We start from the raw sequence: 22,259 nt of genomic DNA on the forward strand, positions 1-22,259 counted from the left end.
CAATAGAATTTTACTCGGCGTATGTGGACGCATTGACCCCCAAGCTTCGGGCGGTATATCACGAAGCCAAGGAGGTGGGGAGCTTGCCGAGCTCTGCCCGAGAGGCTATTATTATTCGGCTGTTAAAACCGGGGAAAGACTCGAAGTCACTGGCGGCTTATCGCCCGTTGTCAATGTTGACAATGGACTATAAGATTTTAAGTAGGCTCCTGGCGTCCCGCTACAACCCCATATGACATACTTGGTTCATGGCTACCAGGCGGGCTTTATACCAAAGAGAACCACTGCAACCAATGTGAGGCGCTTTTTGCGAATCCTGGGAGAACGTCACATTGAAACACCGGATGCGGCGGTTCTCTCGGTAGATGTAGAGAAGGCGTTCGACAGTTTAGAATGGCCGTACTTGTCCCGAGTTCTTCATGCATTTGGTCTTGGGAAATCCTTTGTAGAATGGACGGAGCTGCTATACAGTTCAGCGATGGCGTGCGTGCGCACGGATGCGACGATCTCCTCGGTTTGCACGATCGGACGGGGCACGCGACAGGGATGTCCGCTCTCTCCATTATTGTTTGCCCTGGCCATTGAACCTCTGGCATCCCATGCCTGATTGGGGAACTATTATGCAGGTTTATATTTGCGGGGAGATGTACAGTTTATTTCTTTGTACGCCGATGATTTATTGATGTTCCTGGGGAACATAGCGGCGAACTTGGATGGTGCGAGACATTTGCTTCGTGTATTTGGAAGTTACTCGGGGTTGAAGGTGAATTGGGCAAAGACATGCCTATTTCCTGTGGCCCGACTATGAATGATCCGCCTCAGTTACTAGGGGTGCGTTGGGTCCCTAGATGTTTACCTTATCTTGGCACTAACATTTATTATACCCCTGATGATTTATTGGAGGGCAACCTAGGCGCGGCCATACGTGGCCTCAGGAGCAGTATGGCATTCTCGAGCGCTCTGTCCCTATCAGTGGCGGGGCGGGTGGCGCTCTTGAAGATGGTAGCGCTACCACGTTTACTGTACTACTTTCGGACCTTGCCGATCTGGGTCCCGGGCTCTGTGTTCCGGCAGCTCCGATCCATGACTTGCGGGTTCTTGTGGGGGTCAGGCAGGAGGCGAGTAGCAATGACTAAAATGATAGGGCCAAGAGCAGACGGGGGCATGGCAGTCCCAGATTTTGAGTGGTATTATTTAGCGGCGCAGCTGCAGTGGCTCACACAAGCGGTAGCAAGGGAGTTCCGGGGGCCGGATGGCCCCGAGGGTCGTTGGGTTTCGTGGTACATCTTATCCTTTATAGTCTTACAACAGAAGATGCCACTTGAGCTGCTTACGACTGAGGAACGGACGATGAGGCTGTACTGGAACCGGAGTCAGCGTAGGGCTGGTTTCGCTGGTCCGTATGCCCCGGAGATACCGCTGGGTATGTGTACTGTACTCCCTCATGGAGGGGATTGGACAGCGCTGGCGAATTGGGAGGTCCTGGGGATACAGGTGCTGGGGGATTTATACGAGAATGAGACCTTGTTGTCCTTCCAGGACTTATACCATAGGTATGACCTTCCAAGAGGAGACTACCTGTTGCATTCAGCGCTTATTGCTGCAATCCAACGCTATTGGAGGACAGGTTTGTCAGAGCCAAGAACCTCAATGGCGTGCCAATATGTAGTGATGGCTGCGGGGACATATAAGGCTATAACGTGTCTATACCGTCGAATGTTAACTGATAATTTAGAACCATTGCGTACACTGCAGGGGAAATGGGAAGCGGAGCTTGGCAGAAATATCCCTGAGAAGACATGGGCCCAACTGGTTAAGAGAGCATGGAAGAGTACGAGGAATGCCCGGTTTCAATTGATACAGTTCTATGTTCTGCACAGAGCATATCTATCACCCGCGAAGCTCAATCAGTATTTCGAGGCGGCAGCGGCTCAGTGCCCGCGCTGTGCTCTAAAGGGAGCTGACTTCCTTCATATGATGTGGGGGTGTACGAAGTTAGGGACGTATTGGGAGGAGGTGTTGGACATCTTGAATACTATTACTGATAGGACGATAGAACTAGAGCCGGGTACTTGCCTGCTTCATTGGTTTCCGCACACTACCAGAACGAAAGTGACTAGCAAATTCATAGACTCGGGGCTGGTATTGGCTAAATGGGAGCTTACTATGCATTGGAAATTGCACCAGGGTCCTAAGGTGGGGAGATGGCGGGCAGAATTGCTTAAATGGGCAAGAAGCGAGGGCATACTTAGATTGCAACAAGCCTCACATATGAATAACGACAAAGCGTATGAGACAGCAAGGGCATGGGAGGCTTTAGCGGAAGCACTTCAGACACCGGACACAGACTCAGAGGTGGACGTACTTGAAGAGGGACGGGGAACCCCGGATCACGTGATTGAATAGATTGACGAACTTGCTATGGGCTAAATGTGACAGTTATTGTGCAGGATATTGCAACCTCCAGTACAATACTGCCCCTGCTAGACAATGTTGTTAAGCTACACAGGGAATTTTGTAACTGATTGTACTGTATATACTTCACGGCGCACCGGTAGATGGGGAAGGAAGGGGGGAGGGGGGAGAGTTTGGAAAGAAACAGCATGCACTATAATATGCTAAATAAGCCGCTGTATTATTGATGCTATATATGGTGGTGTTATTTTCTTTTTGTTTTGGAAATATAATAAACACATTTAAAAAAAAAAAATGGAATGGTTCGAACTGCATCTTTTCTGATTGAGCGGACTAAGATATTGCTTGAATGGCTCTCACAATTCGTGCGAGTACCTTAAGTTTGAAGTAACTTAGCTAATTAATCGCTCTAAGTTCTCTTGCCCTTGGAGCGCTCAAGTGTGTGCATAGCACCATTAACCTTAATTCTTTTTGCAGAGCTCAATCAGACTGAAAGGGGACTCCTCAGGTTTGGAGCAAAAGTAGTGATGGTAGAGGTAATTATTTTGAGCTTCTTACTCGTCTGTTCTTGATTGGGAACACTGCTGCAGACCAGATGGTTTAAGTATGGTTGGATCCCACAACATAAACCCGAGGTCTCAGGGTATAACCAAGTCTCTTGAGGCCTGAAGGTATTCTTAGTGGACTTTAGATAATCCAGTAGGAAATAGACTGAACGCTGACCAGTCAGTGGCCTGTGTTGGACTTTTCTGCTGAGGATGCTTGAGAAGAATTAAAGGTGGTTGTACGCCAATATCATGGGGAGAAGATGCACACAGAGAACTAAGAGCCAGATGCACTGAAAACCGGATTGTAAAAAGTGGTTGCAAATTGTGCTCCAACTTTTTGAGCAAACTGTAGTGTAGTTCCTATATCCCTGATAGGCTCTGCGCATTGGAATGATATACAATATAGTTTTGACATAGGACTGAGGTCAGTATTTCTCTATCGAGTACATTAAACTTAATTAATTGTGTGTGCCAGCTAACTCAGAGGTCACTAGAAACTTCTTGAATATACAAGAAGGGATTAGTTTCTGACAGCTGCATAAACATGACAACTTTGCTTCCCTTAGAGTCGGAACAATCTCAGAACCGTGGAAACAATAGATAACGGTTTCACTCAGTCAATCGTGCATGCTTCGTTTCTACAGAGTTGCACAGAAATAGAGAGACGGGCGTTTCAATAAAAAGGGGTTTATTGAACAGTCTTATTTCTCATGCAATTGATATGAACTGCAACAATCGTAAGACAGGATGTGAAGTACAATACGTACAGAGTTAGCAGTAAGATAAAATAATACTGCAATAGCATGGTTTGTAGCTATAACAAATATTCATAAAATACATACATAAATAACACAGGCTAAAATGTGAATACTCATCTGATGCTTCTAAATAGTTCTACCCCAGTGTACCTAACCTAAGTGTAGTACGAGGTAAGAAGTAGGTGCTGTTTTCTAAAGTATAGCTAGCTATAGTTTTAGTTTTGCCAAGAGTTGCCAAATGTTTCTCAAAGTTCTAGTCTGCTCCATACCTTAGAATGTGTGAGGTTGGAATCTCTTTCCGGGACTCTATGTCTAACACCCTGCAAGGGGAATCAGAAACACTGGAGCTGGATTCTCTGCGAGGAGGATGACAGCGTCTAGTCAGTGCATCAGGCGGGAACTCGATCTCCTTCCGAACTTGCTGTGGCGTACTGCAAGTAGACAGTCAAATTGGACCGTACCGGAACCGTGGTTTGCCAAGGCAAGTGCAGGTATATTTATACCTTGAAGGTGTTTAGGAATGCCTGTATTGACGTAAAAGTCGGGCATCGGAACGTCATGAATGAACCTCTAAGGAATAGATGTTCATGCATACTAAATATCCAAGCAAGGGAAATTCCTAAAGGCTTAAGAGTCTGGTTTTCCAAGAACTCGTTGTGACGTGGATTGACGGATGTAGGAGACCATGCCTGTATTTGGTTAGCATGGACAATGCCTAAATAAGGGCTGGGTTTTCTATGCCTAAATAAGGGCAATATGAATTGTACCTATATAAGGGCATAAATCGGGAAACCTATATACGGAATCAAAATCTACACACAACACCCACTCCAGTTTCGTATGAACGACATTACTAAATCCCAAACATACTAAACATATCTAAAAGAGAGTATCGCATGATTAGCTAAAACATGCTAAAACATATCTAAAAACATATGTCCTAAAAATGCATTACAAAACCATTGCTATGCATAAGGTGCTGTACATATTAAAAGCAATATCTCATTCTAAGCATGTGTGTGTATTGGCAATGTTAAAAAGAATGAACCAGAAATATATACACAAGATGAAATGGCTCGTTAATACAGAAGAAAAAGGGCCGAAACCATTTCATATCAGGTTAACACAAATCAATTGTTGTTGTGACAAGGTGGCAAAATGTCCCTGGAAGATTTTCAACCAATTCCGTTCTCTATGAATAGTTCTACAATAAGCAGATTACTGTGCCAAAAGAGGAAAAAAATACAAATTTGGAAAAAAACATTAATCATTGGAAAAAAGTTCCAAAGGTAGTCCCTCGTCTGAAAAGAATGAAGGCCAAATTCAGAGTCTCTTTGGAACACTGTGTGCCTGAATCAAAAGTCAGTGTGTGGGCCTGGAGAAAACATGAAATCTTCTAATCCTGTAGACAAAAAGTCGTCTACCGTTGTAGGTGGAAGTTGGAATACCTCGTTTAGAAGATTAACTGCACATAGATGTGAACTATCGCCTTCAGCATTGGTTGCATCAGCAATGTTCGAATCAGATGTTACCTGCGTGCCTGATGTTCCTTCTCGTAGCTCAGCAGTAGCAATTTGTGTCTGTGAGATCTCAATGAATGCCGTTATCAGGATTGGTAGTCGCTGGGGACAACACACAGCATGGGCCGTTACCGGGTCCAGCAGAGTATCGATATCCATAGGCATGACTGATGGGAGTGTTAGACAGATGTCTAGCACGCATTCTTCACCGCAGAGTAGGCAGCATAGAACAGGTAAGATGCAATCTTACCAGATTGGTCTGAATGACAGAAACCATGTGTTATTTAATTCTGGTAGACGAGGTAAAACCCAATATTTGGACGATGCGCTCACGACACTTCATCTCCAAAAGAGCTCTCTCTATGGTGCCTGGAGTGACGCTGTCGATGAGGCTTGCCAGATCATAGCAGTAGGAGCAAAAATATGATCCCGGCAATGCGTGTTAAAAGGAGCGGCAGTCCGCCAAACACAGAGTGCATGAAGTTTGGAAATATGCTGAGGACTGCTTGAAAAGGTGCTAACAGTCCTGCACATTCTTAAATATATGTATAATACCGCTCGTATCAGACATGTTTACGATACGACCTAACATTTCTGAGAAATGTACAGGGCAGTTTGTATACAAAAGGGTATGTATCTCGGCAGAAGTCCTTGTGACTTGGAGATCATAGGTTTCTTTGGCCGAGGTCAGAGGCACTGTTTTCTGTAAAAGAATGGCTTTCATTCTGCTTAGAGTATCAATTCGTATAGAAGAGATGTTCAGTGAAGGCCATAAAGGCGACTCCCTGACTGTGTCTATTTGTGGAAACAAGACATGCATACAGCAAGTGACCCTGGATGTAACCATACCTGCATATGGAATACCTGGCAACATGCCACAGCAGCTGTGATCATTCAACATAATGTAACTCATTAGAAATTTGGCCAAAAATTGGATTAATCACTGCAGCCGGTGAACCTTGCAGGTGACAGGATAAGTTTGTAGTGGAACCATCACCGGCCCGGTGTACGTTAATACCCTGACAAAGGAGAGAACCGCTTACTGCGTGTCCACAGTTTTCACCGCTAAGAAACACTTCACGTTCCCCACTCCAACATCTATGTATGGAAGGTAAATCCCAGGATGTTTTGATGTATTCTTTACCCAACCTTTCATATTTGCCTACTGGTATATGTTTTAGGCAATACTGAAAATGGAAAGTTGTAACAGGCAGAGTAATTTTACCATGTCTGATCCACTCAGTAGCTGGTTTTTCTGCCACTGTGAATGGTAATTTTTCCAGTTTTTCAGTGCTCAGCATAGTGTAGTCTGCTCCCCTTTGTGCCAGTCTGATCTGTTTATCAATGAGATTGAATTCTGAAAACAGTGACGTAGTGTTGATTAAATGCCAAGGCACATAGCCTGCACGCAAGTTTTGTAGCGTCCAGCCCAATAGCATGATAGAACGTAGCTGAGACTGACCATGTTGCAACATGACCAAGTCCTGTTCCATGATGTCTATGACAGAAGACACAATGCTGTCCAATGAATATATTCTGGATGACAGAGTCGTTAACCCATTGTCTACTACAGAGAGAGTTTTCTCTAAATTAATACGATCAATTTCTCGTATTTGTTCTGCAGTCTCTGCTTGGGTAACCTTCCATGCTTCATTATAAGCAGCATAGATACCGGCATATATGAAATGTTTTTGATTCTGTTTTCTTGGTTCTAGCAAGAATTACCCAAGGTCTGCGCCTTCTTGAGTTAAATGTTGTTTCACATCCTTCAGTGTAGCTTTCTGTAGCCAATCAAGGCAAAGTTTCCCTACACTGTATGTTGTTACTACTCCTGGATGCTGTCTTTGAACATAGCGTAGGTCTGGCCTATTGATAGTGAAACCCTGTGTTTTGTTCAGGAATTGATCTTGACAGTTGTTTGTGTCTGTGGGCCAGAGCAACCATTTTTTCCATTCTGGATCTGATCTGTTGTGATGCAAAATATTATGTACGTCGACCTCCCCCCCGTGTAGTGCTATTGCTTGCAGGTATAGTGGTATGTTCGGTGTGTTCATGTCTTTGATCCTGGCTAATCCAAGGCAAGATGTTTGTTGGACAGTGTCATTCAAAAACATAATTTGCTCAGTGATGATACAGGCTCTAAACAAAGCTTCTGCCCCCTGTACTTGCCAATCTTTTGTACCCCAGGCAGATTTTGCCTCAATGTTCTCTTTCCAAAAGTCAAGACCCTGTCTAGACAGTTGGGCAATAAAGGCTGCAGAATAAATCTGTTTCGTATTGGTTAACATATTTTTCGTTTCTGTTTTGTTCACATTTTTAAAGTAAAACGTTTCTGGATTGGACAAATTGTAGCCTGAAAAATATGGAAATTTCATTGCAAAAGTTTTCGAACTACCCTTTGGAGGTGTAGGCCAATGTTCCCATTGGTTATACATAAATACATTTCTATGTGAAATGATGACCATAGTGGTTATAACAATACATTTGTTCATAGTCTGATGAACCCTCTAAATATTCATGATTTGTGAATACTGCACACATTTCTAGATCAGACATCATGTTATTAACAGTCTCGAAGTCCCAATCATCAGAAAAGGTACTAGAGGTAATAAAGTCACTTAATGAAATCTTAAATAAATGTGGAATCTACAAAAGCTCCGACGGGCCAAAAATGTCATATTCAGTTCTGTCCCAAAATATACCATCTGGTATAAGAATGGCTGTGATGTTCACTGCTGACAAGTCTCTTGCTTCACGATGGGATGATTTGTGTGGCTGGAGAAGTAAGTTCACTTTTTTACTTGCTGTGTCCATTTGAATATATCTTCCATTTATAAGCATACCCAGAGTTATTACCAGGGCTAACCAAAGTAGAAAGAAGAATATTCCCAAAACAATCCATAGTTCAATCCATGGTGAAACCAGATAAGTCTTTTTCTGGAAATGTCTGTAGCCTGTTCTTTGAAAGTTCTTTGTGCTGGCGTTGTTTCCGGTTCGCTGGGATCCTCAGAACACGTATCAAAGTTCATGAAATAGCCAAAGGCAGTTCTGTCAATGGTTTGAATTGCATCAGAATTTGTTGAATTCACTGGAACCAGTTGATCACTTGTTACTTCGTTGTAGACATGTGTATCCGGACGAACTGTTATTTGGGTCTCAAGGGGGACGAGTTTCATAGCTTTGTTGCTTAGTCCTTCATTTCTCACTGCAGAATCTTCAAAGGTGATGAGTCTCTCAGTTTGAAACTCTTGGATTGTAGCCAGCGGAAAGCGTCTGCTACATTGGCGGAGTCCACTTGGCCTACTGCTTAGTATCGGCCACAGTGTGGTTTGATCAGCACGATGGACACAAATCTTTTCTCCTTTTTTCCAGCAAGGGGCGGCAAAATTACTGTTCTTGATCCGTGGATTGCTAGGTGCTGGTTTTCTGTAAGAAGGCCCAAATTACCTCTTGTCCGCGATCTTTTCTCTGACTAGATCACCAAGCTTTGGGATCCAGACAGGCCTTGCTGGGACGGTTGGTTTTTCCCCACTGGTGGTTGGCTTCAGGAACACGTTGCTTTGTTTCGATCTAAGTTCATTTAAGTCCTGTAAAACAGCCAAACGATCTTTGATATCAAACTTTTTATTATCCATCACTGTGCCTTGCATATCAAGGTCTGGTACCAACATTCTAGTTCCAAATAGAACTTCATATGGAGTGACTACCCCTAGGGTACTTCTTGGCAAGTTGTTAAGTGCGCACTGGACCCCATAAAGGTGTTTGACCCACCCATCACCCGAACCTAATACCCTAGCTGTTATAAACTGCTTTATGTCCCGGTTTTTTCTTTCCACAACAGAATTTCCCTCAGGATGGAATGGAGAAGAATACCGCAATGCTACGCCCAAACTGGCCATGGCTTCTTTGTAAGATTGAGAGCTAAACACAGGACCCTGGTCAGAATGTAGTGTGCCAATTGCATAGGTGCCGATAAAAACTCGCAAATCTTTTATAACAGCTCGAGCGTCAGCCGAGCACTGAGGCCACATCCATAGGAGCCTTGATTTAGTGTTTGTGGGACTGCATTTGTCCAAGAGGACGCCTGCACGTAGATAGTCTAATGCTGTCTAATAATGGTGTCTGAACTGGGCTGGTTATGTTGTAGTCAGGTATCTGGCGGCGTTCTGGACTGCGATCTCTATTGCAGTCTATGCAGTTATTGATGAAGATATGAATCCTGGCCACCAGTTGATCTCTTCTAGCTCTAAAATTGTTTTAGAGATCCCCTGATGTGTCAGACCCTCTCCCAGATGTGCTTCATAATCAAAGCTGCTCTTCGGTCCATGTTTGGTATTACCCTATCCCCCACTCCAGGGATTCGAGCAAACGAAACGCTGTTCGCATCAATTATATAGGAGTGGAAATTTTTTAGGTAACGCTGCACGACTGCCTTTGCTTGAAGCACTGACAGCCACCATTATTTCACTGTCTATTTTCGTTTTTGAACAAGTGATTGCAGCTACGGAAGCCGTTTGCACAGCCCCTTTTGTGGCTTCATCAGCTAGTTAATTCCCTTCAACGTGAACGCCATCACGTTGATGACTCAGTGTGCGTATCACGTGAGTCTTTTGTAGTCCGTTTCACAACTGAACTACTTGTTCCCAAAGTGTTTTATGCTGGATTGTGCCACCTTTTGCATCTTTGAAACCATATTGAAGCCAATTCTGTAAATATTCATTGTTAGATTGAACACAGTAAAAAGAATCGCACACTATGAGTGTGGGGAATTCGCGATCCGTGTTTTCAAGTGCCATCTTGAATGCTTGTAGTTCAGCTCGCTGAGCTGTAAAATCACCTAGGGATTGCGTTTTTGTGACCATTGGTTTGAATTTGCCATCGCGCATACGACCTTTAACGATTGCGCATGCTGCACTGTAAGCCTGTTTACTCCCTGTATCGGGTTTTGCAGATCCGTCAGTATAAATTATAAATTCGTACTGATCAAGAGGGAGAATTTCAGTAGGCAGAGGACATTCGTGTTCGTATGGCAGGAATGCTTGTGTTTTCGAATAAGGATCAAAAACCTATTCAACATCAGTTGCAGCAAGATACTTAACCCATTGTATCCATCTTGGATGTAAAGCTTTTGCATTCGGAATGCTAGCTTTAGTAACTGCCTCTAAGGCTGGTACAGGAGTCACAACCATAATGCGTTTCCCATGTGCTAGGGCTCTTTCTTTTGCTACAGCGGTTTGAACTGCTGTCAGAATCTTTTCTGTAGAAGTGAGTTTCATTTCTGCTTGTGTATACAAGTCTGATTTGTAAGCAATTGGTACTTTTTCACCTTCGTTAAAAGTTAAGTAGGTGAATCCGCATTGACCCGGAATGATTCGGGTCACTAAGTTGCGTACATTTACGCGTGTTTGCAAGTGTTTAGTTGATAACATGTCTGTTTGAAGTGCACGCAGAATTTCTGTGTGTTCTTGTGTCCAAGTTGTGGCTTTGAAATCCGGTTTGATTAATTCGTAGAGTGGTTTAACCCTCTCTGCGTAGTTTAAAATGTATGTTCTTCCAAAATTCAGGAAACCTAGAATCGACTAAGTTCTTCAGCGTTTTTGGAGGTTGGAGCAGTGCACACTTTTCTAAAAAGTTGGCTGCCAGGCTTTTGCCTTCACTTAATAGTTCATATCCAAGGAAAAGGACGTTGAGATGGGCAATTCTGGACTTTTTAAAGTTGAATTTGTAACCCTCAGAGGCGAAGCCCAATATAATGGCGTTCACCCTATTCAAGTGTCTGTCCAGGTCATCGTCTGTCAGATATATATCATCAACATATGACAATGCCTTGTCATCATGAATTTGTAGTAACTCTGTTACTCTTACTGAGAATAACCCCGGGCTGTTCTTGAACCCCTGTGGGAGTTGACAAAATTGACGCTGTGTCCCCATTAGTGAGAAAGCGGTCAAATATCTACTTTCAGGTGCAATATTTTGACAAAAGATACCATTTGAAATGTCTAATGTGGTTTTGTATTTTTTACGCACAATGTTATTCATTAATGTTGTACTGTGTGCATTTTGCACTGCAAATGTTTTACAAGAGTTTAGGGGCCTGTAAACTAAAACTAGACGATATGTATTGTCTGGTTTGGAGACAGGAAACAAAGGATTGTTCATTGATGAGGTGCATGTTTCAATCACCCCCTGGTATTCAAGTTGATCTGATATCTCCCGGACTTGTTTTTTAGCTTCTTGCTTAACTGGGTACTGCCTTTGTGCAGTTGGTTGATTTTTTAACTGGATTTTGTGGTGAGGTGAGTCCTCATCCCATCCTACATGACTCTTATATAATACTGGGGCTTGAGCCACTGCCCATTTCCTGGCATAAGTATATTTTAAATGTACTGGAACATGGTTGGAGAAGGCTGGCATAACAATGTCTTCGCCATGTGGGCACTCCCTGACAAATTCAGGTGGCCAGTCTTGTTCTGCTAGAAGTATATCATAACCGTTTGAAAGTCGTTCCCAAAAGAGTGCTTTCACTTTTCTTGTTATGTCTCCCTCCATCCAGAGTGTTAGTTCATATAACCTATGCGGAGAACTAACCCTGGTATCTGCAGTTTCAACTTGAATGTCTTCATTCAAGTCTACTGTCTCCAGAAGCCCCTTCAGGTTCTGGCAAGCTGTTGTAACTTCTGCTGCGCTGTCCAACATTGTCTGAGCCCATTCTCCGTTCTTTTGTTGTGTTCTCAGAATCCTCGGCATGTCTGATCTTCAGAACTGCTACCTTCTTCTTGGAGAATTGAGGTTTCGGTTTGTTTTTCTGAACGTGTTGATCGTCTTTGGACTTCACGCATTCTTCTTTGTTCTCTGACCGTCCTCTTCTTTCGGATGTCTGTGATGATATCTGAAAGGTACGAGAGGAACGTGTATCAGCATCTTGATACCAGTCAGGTTTTCTCAAATTTTCCCTATTCCTGAGGTTATACCTCCTTTCAGAGGGCTCCTTTTGAGGCGACCTACCTCGGGATTGAGAATCTTTTTCTTTTGAATGTTGTTTGTTATTTTCCCACTTCTTTTTAGAAGAGGTAGGATTGTTTTTAGTAAATGCCTTTTCAGGACTTTCAGACAGTTGTGGTTTAACTGGTTTCCCGCCCAAACTGCCTCGGCCTAATTCTTCATAGGATTTTTCAATTATTCTGGCTAGTTCTTGTGGTTGTTCTGTTAAATCAAATTCCCTTAATTTCTGGCAGATTGCCACCGATGCTGCTTCTCCTTTAATATTAGGTAATATTATTGTTGAGACCTGGTTGAAATTTTCAGTAATTTCATACCTAAATTCAGAGCAGGGTCTGCCCCGTATTCGTTTTGAATTTGTTTCAGGACATCAGGTATTACCACCATGGACGGAACACCATGTGTTTTTCTGTAGATTGCAACAAAGACTGTGCCCCAAGTGGTACAGTCTTCCAGATGTGGTGTGATCCCCATTGGTAAACAGATTGTTAGAATCCTGTATTTCTCATAAGGGCTGGTATTAGGAAATACTGCTTCGATTTGAGTAATTTTTGTGCTATCCAGAATGGAATTTGTTCACGATTTGTGGGCATTTTACCCATGACTGCGTGTAAAGTCTGTGGAGTGATTTTTAGTGTATTCCCCTGATGAGGGGCTGGATTTTGAATGGTTAATGGTGGTTGGACTGTGAAAGTCTGCATGATATATTGAACTAATTGTCTGTAGATTTAGATTTTCTCCTTGAGTTGAGCAAGTAATTCTACGTCTGACATTTCTTTAAAGGTGAGGTGTGTAGCCGGCTAAAATCGGCCATGTTGCTCCTCGTCTTCCTAGTGGACCGAGCCTGGTAATGTGATTGTAATGTTTTAGGGCGCCTTTAAACCAGAGATCATGCTCCTGGTATGTGAGTGAAATTTCAATATCCTCGAAGGGAATATAATCCTCAGGTGGTTCATCTTCTTTGAAGAAGTGAAACAAATGTGTTACTGGATTTGATTCTGGGAATGTAATCCATGAGTAGAATACCGCTGTCTGGTGAGATTCATGTGCCTCTATCACAAAAACTGCTCTACCACCTCTTGGTGTTAGGCCACGTTTTATAAGTTTTAGAGTGATGGCTCTTCTTAAATTTGGAGCGATGATTTTCGCATTTTCATCGGTTTCATCAAAACCTGTATAATCAAAAGCTGCTATGACTTCGTCGGGTACAGCTCCACCAGTATCGGTGTTTGTGCCGTTTTCTGTCATTGTTTAATGAAAGTTTCAGAGCAAGTTTCAAGGGAACAAAGATAAGGTGCACAATATTTTTGGAACACTGTATCCTTCAACGTTGAACAAACCACACAGCTAATACATAGGATTTTTGTCCTACTCGGCTATGGCGGATATTATCTCTACCCACTCCAGACGTCTTATGGAGTATTATGAGTAGGGGTCTCGGAGAAAGGCACGACTGAGTTACTTCAGTATCTAGCGTTAAATTAGTGCCTTACCAAACCGTTGGGCGCCATGTAGTCTAGTTCCTATATCCCTGATAGGCTCTGCTCACTGGAATAATATACACTATAGTTTTGACATAGGACTGAGGTCAGTATGTCTCTATCGAGTACATTAAACTTAATTACTTGTGTGTGCAAGCTAACTCATAGGTCACTAGAAACTTCTCGAATATACAAGAAGGGATTAGTTTCTGACAACCGCATAAACACGACAACTTTGTTTCCCTTACAGTTGCAACAATCTCACAAACGTTGAAACAATCGATAACAGTTTCACTTAGTCAATCGTGCATGCTTCGTTTTTACAGAGTTGTACAGAAATAGAGAGACGGGCGTTTTAAATAAAAAGGGGTTTATTGAACAGTCTTATTTTTCATGCAATTGATATGAACGGCTACAATCGTAAGACAGGATGCAAAGTACAATACGTACAGTTAGCAGTATGATAAAATAATACTGCAATAGCATGGTTTGTAGCTATGACAAATATTCATAAAATACATACATAAATAAAACAGGCTAAAATGTGTGTCATCTGATGCTTCTAAATAGTTCTACCCCAATGTACCTAACCTAAGTGTAGTACGAGGTAAGAAGTAGGTGCTGTTTTCTAAAGTTTAGCTAGCTATAGTTTTAGTTTTGCCAAGAGTTGCCAAAAGTTTCTCTAAGTTCTAGTCTGCTCCATACCTTAGAATGTGTGAGGTTGGAATCTCTTTCCGGGACTCGATGTCTAACACCCCACAAGGGGAACCAGAAACACTGGAGCTGGATTCTTTGCGAGGAGGATGACAGCGTCTGGTCAGTGCATCAGGCGGGAACTCAATCTCCTTCCAAACTTGCTGTTGCAAACCGCAAGTACGCAGTCAAACTGGACCGTACCGGAACCGCGGTTTGCCAAGGCAAGTGCAGGTATATTTATACCTTGGAGGTGTTTAGGAATGCCTGTATTGACGTAAAAGTCGGGCATCGGAACGTCATGAATGAACCCCTAAGGAATAGATGTTCATGCATACTAAGGGCCATATGTAGATAGCTAAATACCGGTCGGTAACGGCCGAAAATCGGTAATTTTCCCGTTACCGACCGGTATTTAGCCCTTTCCAATGTAGGAGGCAGGTTTTAAGGATTCGGTAATTTACCGAATCGGTATTTTAAGAAATCGGTAAAATACAGATTCGGTAAATTACCGAATCCTCAAATCCTATGTAGGGAGCACTCAAGTGAGTGCTTTTTTGTTTCAAGGATTCGCTATTTACCACCAACTACAGGTTGGTGGTAAATACTGAATACCTGTTAAAAAGCACTTTTGTGCTCTTCTAGATATGCCATGTGGCAGACATACATGCCCTTAGGGCATGTATGTGCGCCACATGTGCACACATGCACGATTCAGGGGTGCAACAGGGTGTCAATTTGACACCCTGCCACCCTTGAATCTGCTCCCCCTATTACCGAATCGGAATTTACCGAATCGGTAATAGTCAATGACTTCCCATTCATTCCTATGGGCCTCCAGGCCCATAGGAATGAATGGGTGGCAGTATCCATCAGTTTTCTAAGTTGCCATCTTCTATCCATTGTAGGTTTGCAGAGGTCAGGGCGGACAAAAATGGACATTCTATCGTATTGAATAGGAGCTGTTGGTCGAGCTTTCTAAAAAATAGCCTGCCTAAGTAGAAAATTCCCTATATAAACCAACATTGGCCGTAAGAAACTAGGGTTTCTCTGATTGGTCACATATAAGGGAAGTCTGTGTGCCCGCTGGATTTGAGTGTCCATGTCCCAATCAGACAAATCAGGGAAGGCTTTTTGGAACAGACCAACGATGAAAGCCCGTGGGTCCGATCCTTCCCTACCTTCAGGGACCCCAAACACCCTCAAGTTCTGGCGTCTTTGCCTATTTTCTAGGTCTTCAATCTTAATTTGCAAGGCTGTCATCTGGAGATCATGGGACTTAACTGAGTTGCACGTTAAGGCGTTGGCTTCCTCCACTTCGGCAACCCATTGCTGGAGGTCCGAGACCTCAAGTGAGAGATTCGAGACCTTAGTAGTCACCTCAGCGAGGGCCTGTTTGATATCTTGGCTATGTACTTTAGCCTGCTGGAAGAAGCTCTGTGCCTCTTCATGGTGCGTAGCTAAAACTTGTAAAACAGTAGATAATGTGGGTTCATCCTGAAGGGTATATTTAGTTTGTTTAGTTTGGTAACCCTCATTGCTACTGTTCGCGGGGTCCCCATTGGCAGAGATAGAGGAGGCTGAAGAAAGCAGAGGAGGCAAAGATATGTGCGAGACATTTGAAGTACCTAGTACCGATGTAGTTGCTTGAGCGGGTGCAATAATACTAGGCCGAGGAGGACAGATCGAGGTAGATCGCGGGAGTGTGCGAGCATGGAAATACTATAGCTCACTAACCCCTCCCGGACCCATGATGTTAGTAGCACCAAGAACATAAACATTCTTAGCCCCGGAATAATAGGATGGCTTTTCGGTAAAACCGTGAGTTTTACCATCTGATCTCCACAGGTTAGGGTGCGCCTTAGCGTGCGCATACCGCCGTGGAGACCCTTGTGGTCCTGATGAAAGCTTAGCCAACTGGGCACAATAAGCAGAAACATGTCGACCTTATTATAAATTGGTTAACCTAACAAACCAGACCTTGTCCAACTCACGTTTTTATTGGTCTTTGATTTGCCAAGATTAAATTTGTTGTTGGTTAAAATCATTTACCTTTTAACTTCACTCCCCTTCACAATCAAAAACCAGCTCCGCTGTAACACAGGCGTCGCAGCACACCAGAGAGGCACTCGGCCTCTCTGGTGGGAACCCGATGATGAAGCAGGTCACCAACTAGGTTGGTGAGTGAGGGTTCTTTTAACAAACCTTTTTGGTTTTTGCCCGTGCCTTTTTGCTCCCTTATCCCTTGTCACTCTTATGTTGTTTAACTGCAATAATACTAGGACCAGCAGAGAAAATAACAGGGGAGGTCAATTCAGCCACCTGAGTAGTGAGTTTTTCCGGAGATATCTGAATAGAGTCACTCAAATCATGTATGGCTTTGACGGCAGTTGCCACGTTTGTTATTTTAACAGAGATGTTAGCAATATCCATAACTGGACTTACACTAGAGTTATTTAGGTCAGAATGAATTGCCTCAACCGCCGTTGGAGTTGAAGCTGACCCTTGTCGCTCTAAGTGTATTCGAGATTTCGAATGGCTAGATGCTCCTCCGATATTAGATAAACGGGCTACCAATGTTTTTACCTCACCCTTTGACGACACCCACTTGCGCAACGGGCTCGCTCCTAGATCAGTTTTAGAAGTAGTTGTGAGAGTTTTGGTAGTTCCTTTAGCCCCTGCTGCACCTGATACTAGGGCCTTAGTTCCTCCGCCCAGACCATGGCCTTTGCCTCCTTTACCAACAGAGTTTTTTGCCCCTTTACTTTTGATTGCTTTTTCAACATCGGGCACATCCTCATTAGTTTTGATAAAGCCTCCTTTCATTCCGTTCCGCTTATCATGTGACTAAAGGCACACAGTAGTTGGTACATGTTCCAAGTTATTCCTATTGCTAATTTTTTTTGATTGCCCCCGCTGCCACTCTCTGCACTGCCCATAAGCCCGAAGTTGCAGTTTGTAAAAGTAACACATGGATCACTGAATGCACTCTCACCGCCTATCGAACCAGCCGACGCTACCTCCTCATCTCGGTCGTCCTCCACTGAGTGTTCGCCTGTGTGTGGGGCAGCCGTCAGACTTAGATTCATTGCCGTGGAGGTATTGACTGCTGGTCCGTCAGGCCGCCCCATTCCGCACTCAATTGCGGCATTCAGCGCTTCAGCTAATTGAAGACCCGGGGTGGATGGCTCTGAGCCGATAGCATGGAGGAGCGTCAAAGCTTTACCAGACCTGAGGAAGTTCAAAATAGGTTTGTCCATTTGAGAAGTATTATTATTATAATTATCAAATACCGGTACTGGTAGACTCCATCCCGTAAGCACTATCACCGCTATTAGCTACCAAAGCCAATTGTTGAGCACCTTCTACTCCGTCCGTTACCTCCGCCACACCGCTGTTAACGGTTACGGTTTCAAGTCCTTCGGTTTGTCCAACCCGTCCACGCCAAATGTTTCGCGGCGGGGCCATTATTGAGTCAAGATTCCACAGTTCTTTTTCTTCTTTTCGCAGCCCCTTAGCGCTGCCGGTGTTCTGTTGGCGCTTGAGTGTCAGAAGTGTGTGCACAAGGCCAGCTCTTAGACCCAGGCTCCAGCTAGCAAGACTGCTGCCGTAGACCGCACCGCTAATTTGCACGATGCGGCACATCTGAAGAAAAGTGGGTAAGTGCAGGGTCTCCCTTAGACGAAGAAAGGAAATCCAAAAGCTAAGTCCATTTCAGCCCTTCAAGTAAGCATATGAGGCAACCAGGTTCCTCTATTTCTGCCGGAATTCAAATACGAGTGTGGAGTGGTCGGGCCGGTGATGAAAGCCCCCGGGAGAGGAGAGGCACTAAGGAGCGTCCTTAAGCGGTGGAGTCAAGTCCGCCATCTTCCTTTTCCAGCACTCGACCTACTACATCGGGAAATTCCTAAAGACTTAAGAGTCTGGTTTTCCAAGAACTCGTTGTGACGTGGATTGATGGATGTAGGAGACCATGCCTGTATTTGGTTAGCATGGACAATGTCTAAATAAGGGCTGGATTTTCTATGCCTAAATAAGGGCAATAGGAATTGTACCTATATAAGGGCATAAATCGGGAAACCTATATACGGAATCTAAATCTACACCCAACAAGGAGATGATGGACCGAGCACTGAAACTTTTCAGACTCTAACCCACAGTCACAGATCTGGGTTAAAGTCATCATCGTTCTTTAGCTCACTTCGCCACCCCAGTTTAGACCCAGCCATATGCAAATCAGTCTTGACCCTGTTCCTCATGGGAACAGTCCAGCCCGAACTGCCAAGCCAGGTCTTCCCTGGACACAACAAGCATCCTGGGACCAGTTTCGGGTTAACAGGGAGGACCAAGACTGGCAGTTCGGGCTGGAATGTTCCAATGGGGAACAGGGTCAACAATGATTTGCATAAGGCTGGGTCTAAACTGCAATGGCATGGTGTGCAAAAAAACTATGGATTTAACCCAGATCTGTGTCTGTGGTGAATGTTCGATTGATTCAGCATTCCGTCCATCATCTGTTCTTTTTGCATTTGACACCCTAAGTGGGAAGGGTATGGCCAGACGTGGATCCCGAGCCACCAGATTCAAGCTATCTGATGAGGGGTGAATACCCAAAACCCATCCTAGGATGCTTGTTTTTGGTCCAGGGAGAACCAGGCTTGGTAATTCGGGATGGGCTGTTCCCATGGGATACAGGGTCAAGACTGCTTTGCATATGGCTGGGTCTAAACTGGAATGGCGTGGTGTGCAAAATAAATTATGGATTTAACCCAGATCTGTGACTGGAGGACAAGTTCGATTGATTCAGCATTCCGTCCATCATCCGTTATTTTTCAACTTTTTGAGGTCAGTAACTTATTTTGTTAACCAAACTATGTATGAAAAGGTTGGTACACAAAATAAGAATATCATGTTGGGTAGATTTGTATAGCGTGCTAATCACCCAAGAGGGGTCCAGGCGCTTGGGCAAGAGTGTAGGTGTGTGGTCCCCAAGGTGCTCACATGAAGAGCCAGGTCTTCAGCCTCTCGTGGAACTCGAGAAGTGAGGATGAGGCTCGGATGAGTTGAGGGAGGTCGTCCCATGTCTTGGCTTCGGAGTGGATAGAAAAACAACCTACCTACTGAATATTAATAAAGTAGATCACAAATCGCAACTCACTCCGATTGTCTTCAAAGATGGGAGGGTGGTCTGAAAGGGATAGCAGACTACCACCCCTGTGTATGCATTTCAAAAGTGAAAACATGTTTTAGGTCAGCCTGATTCCCTTAGAAGAAACGGCGCTGTTTAAAAAACATACGTTTTCACTTTTGAAAAACTTCTGGAGAGTTGGCCTCCCCCTGAAGCTGCCACGCCAAATCGCACAAGGGAAGGGAATCCAACCAGAGCCCTTCCCCCTTTGCGTATCTGTTACCACCTAAACTTGGAAGTATGTAAATTATTATGATTTGCAACCGGATTTGTGGTCACAAACCACTGGTACATATGGTACAGAATCGCAGTATGGAAGGGATGCCCGTAACACTCCCCTTCCAGGTTAGGATTTTGTATCCATCTTGAAATCTATTTCAGGAGTTCGTAAAACTTTACTGACATTAATATGGGTTAAGTACATATTAAAAAACTTTTAGGCAGCAGCAAAAACTGTGATTTTGCGATCCAAAAGTTTGCAACTGCTAAACAGTTTAGTGCATCTCAATATCTGTCCTGAATTGCAAAGTGACCTGCTTGATTCAACATGGCATTGGTTTGTGGCTGCTAAGTGGATAACTGGCAACCTGGGGTGAATGACAATTAATTGCATGTAGAATGGCAGCTGACGCGGTTGGATTATACAGCCTCTTAATATGCTGGGTCTGGTGGCTCAGTGGGCTAATGCGTAGGGGCCTGTGTTCGACCTCATGGTCACAGGTTCAAATACCGGTGGGTCCATTCAGGTTTTCATCCTTCTGCTGTCGATAAAATGAGTACCATTGAGTTGGGTAACAAACATCTGTTATTCAGCGCCAAGATACTGTTGGGTAAACATACGCTTTACGAATACATGTTATGCTATGTTAATAATTAACTTTACAACTTTTGTAATAATGGTTGCTTTCACGAAACTCAAAGGTGCTCATTGGACTGATTTCTGAGATATAAAAGGCTAAATCAATTCTGAAGGGATTAGAACATGTGGCCTCCATGTTATACACAGACCTTTGCAGGAGAGGCATCAACCCACAAAGCTATCTCAGCAGGATTGGAACCTGTGGCTTGCAGTACTATCCCGCTTTTCTCCCTCTGTCTCTCTCAGACACAAAACAGTGTTCATGCTTAGCAAGCAGAAGCTTTTTATGATGAAACAGAACTCTCTCTTGGCGTTATCTATGTTTGTTTACTTTGCCTTTCACGGGTAAACTTACTGAATATCTGTGTTATGGCACTCCTATAACTAAACAGTGAATAAAATATTAAATCACATTGCACCGTTCACTAGTGCATCTACAAACATACATTTGAAATGGTCAAAGAGATAAGGGTTGCTCTTACCCGGGTCCTGGTCATGTTGTACTGAATGGTTCTAATTACCACCAATATTAGGAGACTTCCCAATGAAATCTCTGTTAAAACTCGCTCCGAGTACCAAGTAATATTTTTCAGTATCTGAAAATGAGGACACAAAATGTCTTTGACATATTTTTTTATTATAAATAAATAAATAAATAATACATGTGCACACACACACACACACACCCACACACACACACACACATACATATATTTGCCACCGTTGCCGAAGGGTGAGACTATACTTATCCATTCAGGTGCTGATATTGTAACCCTGAATGCAGAGTCATAGGCACCTCAACATCTTTAATGAAATGGACATTGATCATTAACTGGACAGGAAAGGAGTCAACAACCTGTTGAGATCAAGGTTAAAACGGAAGAGGAGACACGAAGATCCGGATGTAGAGATAGAATGGGGAACGACAGAGCGAATAAGGATGTTTTGGAACATGGACTTTATACAGTAGGAGAGAGTTCAAGATCTAGAGACCTCCAGTTTGGTGTATTCTCCTACAATCAACAAATGGTCAACCAGAGAGATCCACCTCAAATTATCAACCAAAAACATACGGTGCCCTATTGAAGCCTTGCAGCCAATGGGTTCTAGAAACAGTGGAATCCAGAAGAAAGAGTCTGAGTCTGTAAGACTGAAGGGAAACCTCCTATGGTTTTCTACAGAAGGTGCCTAGAATGAGGACGAGTAACACATTCGGTTTGGCCATAGAAAGAGAGAGAGATTGCAAGCTCTAACAAGCAGAACACTGTGAAACTGAAAAATCAAGTTAGCCCCAGAGACTAAATACACAGTTATCTGTACAGTATGGGCCTGGGCCAGAGGACATACTCACCACATATCCCCTTGGTCTGGGAACCACAAATTGGAGTTCACACTCGAACTGTTGGCATTAAACCCCTGAGGAACTAGGATATACACATTCTGGGAGACTTATACACCAAAAATAAATTCATCACATTGCTTGAATACCTCAGGGGAGGCAATGCATCACCCTTAGACATGTTGTTGCATATTAGATTACGAGAGATGATTAAGAAGGGGTTCTCCACATACCCGCAAGAGTTTAAGAACTGGAGGGTGCTGTTCCCTGGTTAAGTCTGGCCCTGCACCAGGGAGATTGGTCACATTAATGTATAGTGCAGTGATGGGAGATATGACACCAGGACCATGCAGGGCACGAACACACTAGGCATATGACCTTGGAGTAGACATCACGGACGAGCAATGGACGTACTGCTGCGAAAATACCAGGGATCACCTTCCCTTGATGCAGAGTCTG

The 22,259-nt window shown here is 43.7% G+C and overlaps 1 protein-coding gene across 2 annotated transcripts in view; it reads right to left on the reverse strand.

Moving 5' to 3' along the window:
- The window catches only part of DYM (dymeclin), a 1,124,226-nt gene that overhangs the window by 427,646 nt on the left and 674,321 nt on the right, over positions 1–22,259 (reverse strand). For both annotated transcript variants that reach the window (XR_014969672.1, XM_085629609.1), the window contains exon 12: positions 20,944–21,057. Coding sequence is in view for 1 of the 2 variants with exons in the window: in XM_085629609.1 (XP_085485735.1) it covers positions 20,944–21,057 (114 nt within the window). In the remaining variant the exon portion in view is untranslated. The remainder of the gene's footprint in view (positions 1–20,943; positions 21,058–22,259) is intronic.

The sequence above is a fragment of the Triturus cristatus genome, chromosome 2_1 (assembly GCF_964204655.1).
Source record: "Triturus cristatus chromosome 2_1, aTriCri1.1, whole genome shotgun sequence".
Lineage (NCBI taxonomy): Eukaryota > Metazoa > Chordata > Amphibia > Caudata > Salamandridae > Triturus > Triturus cristatus.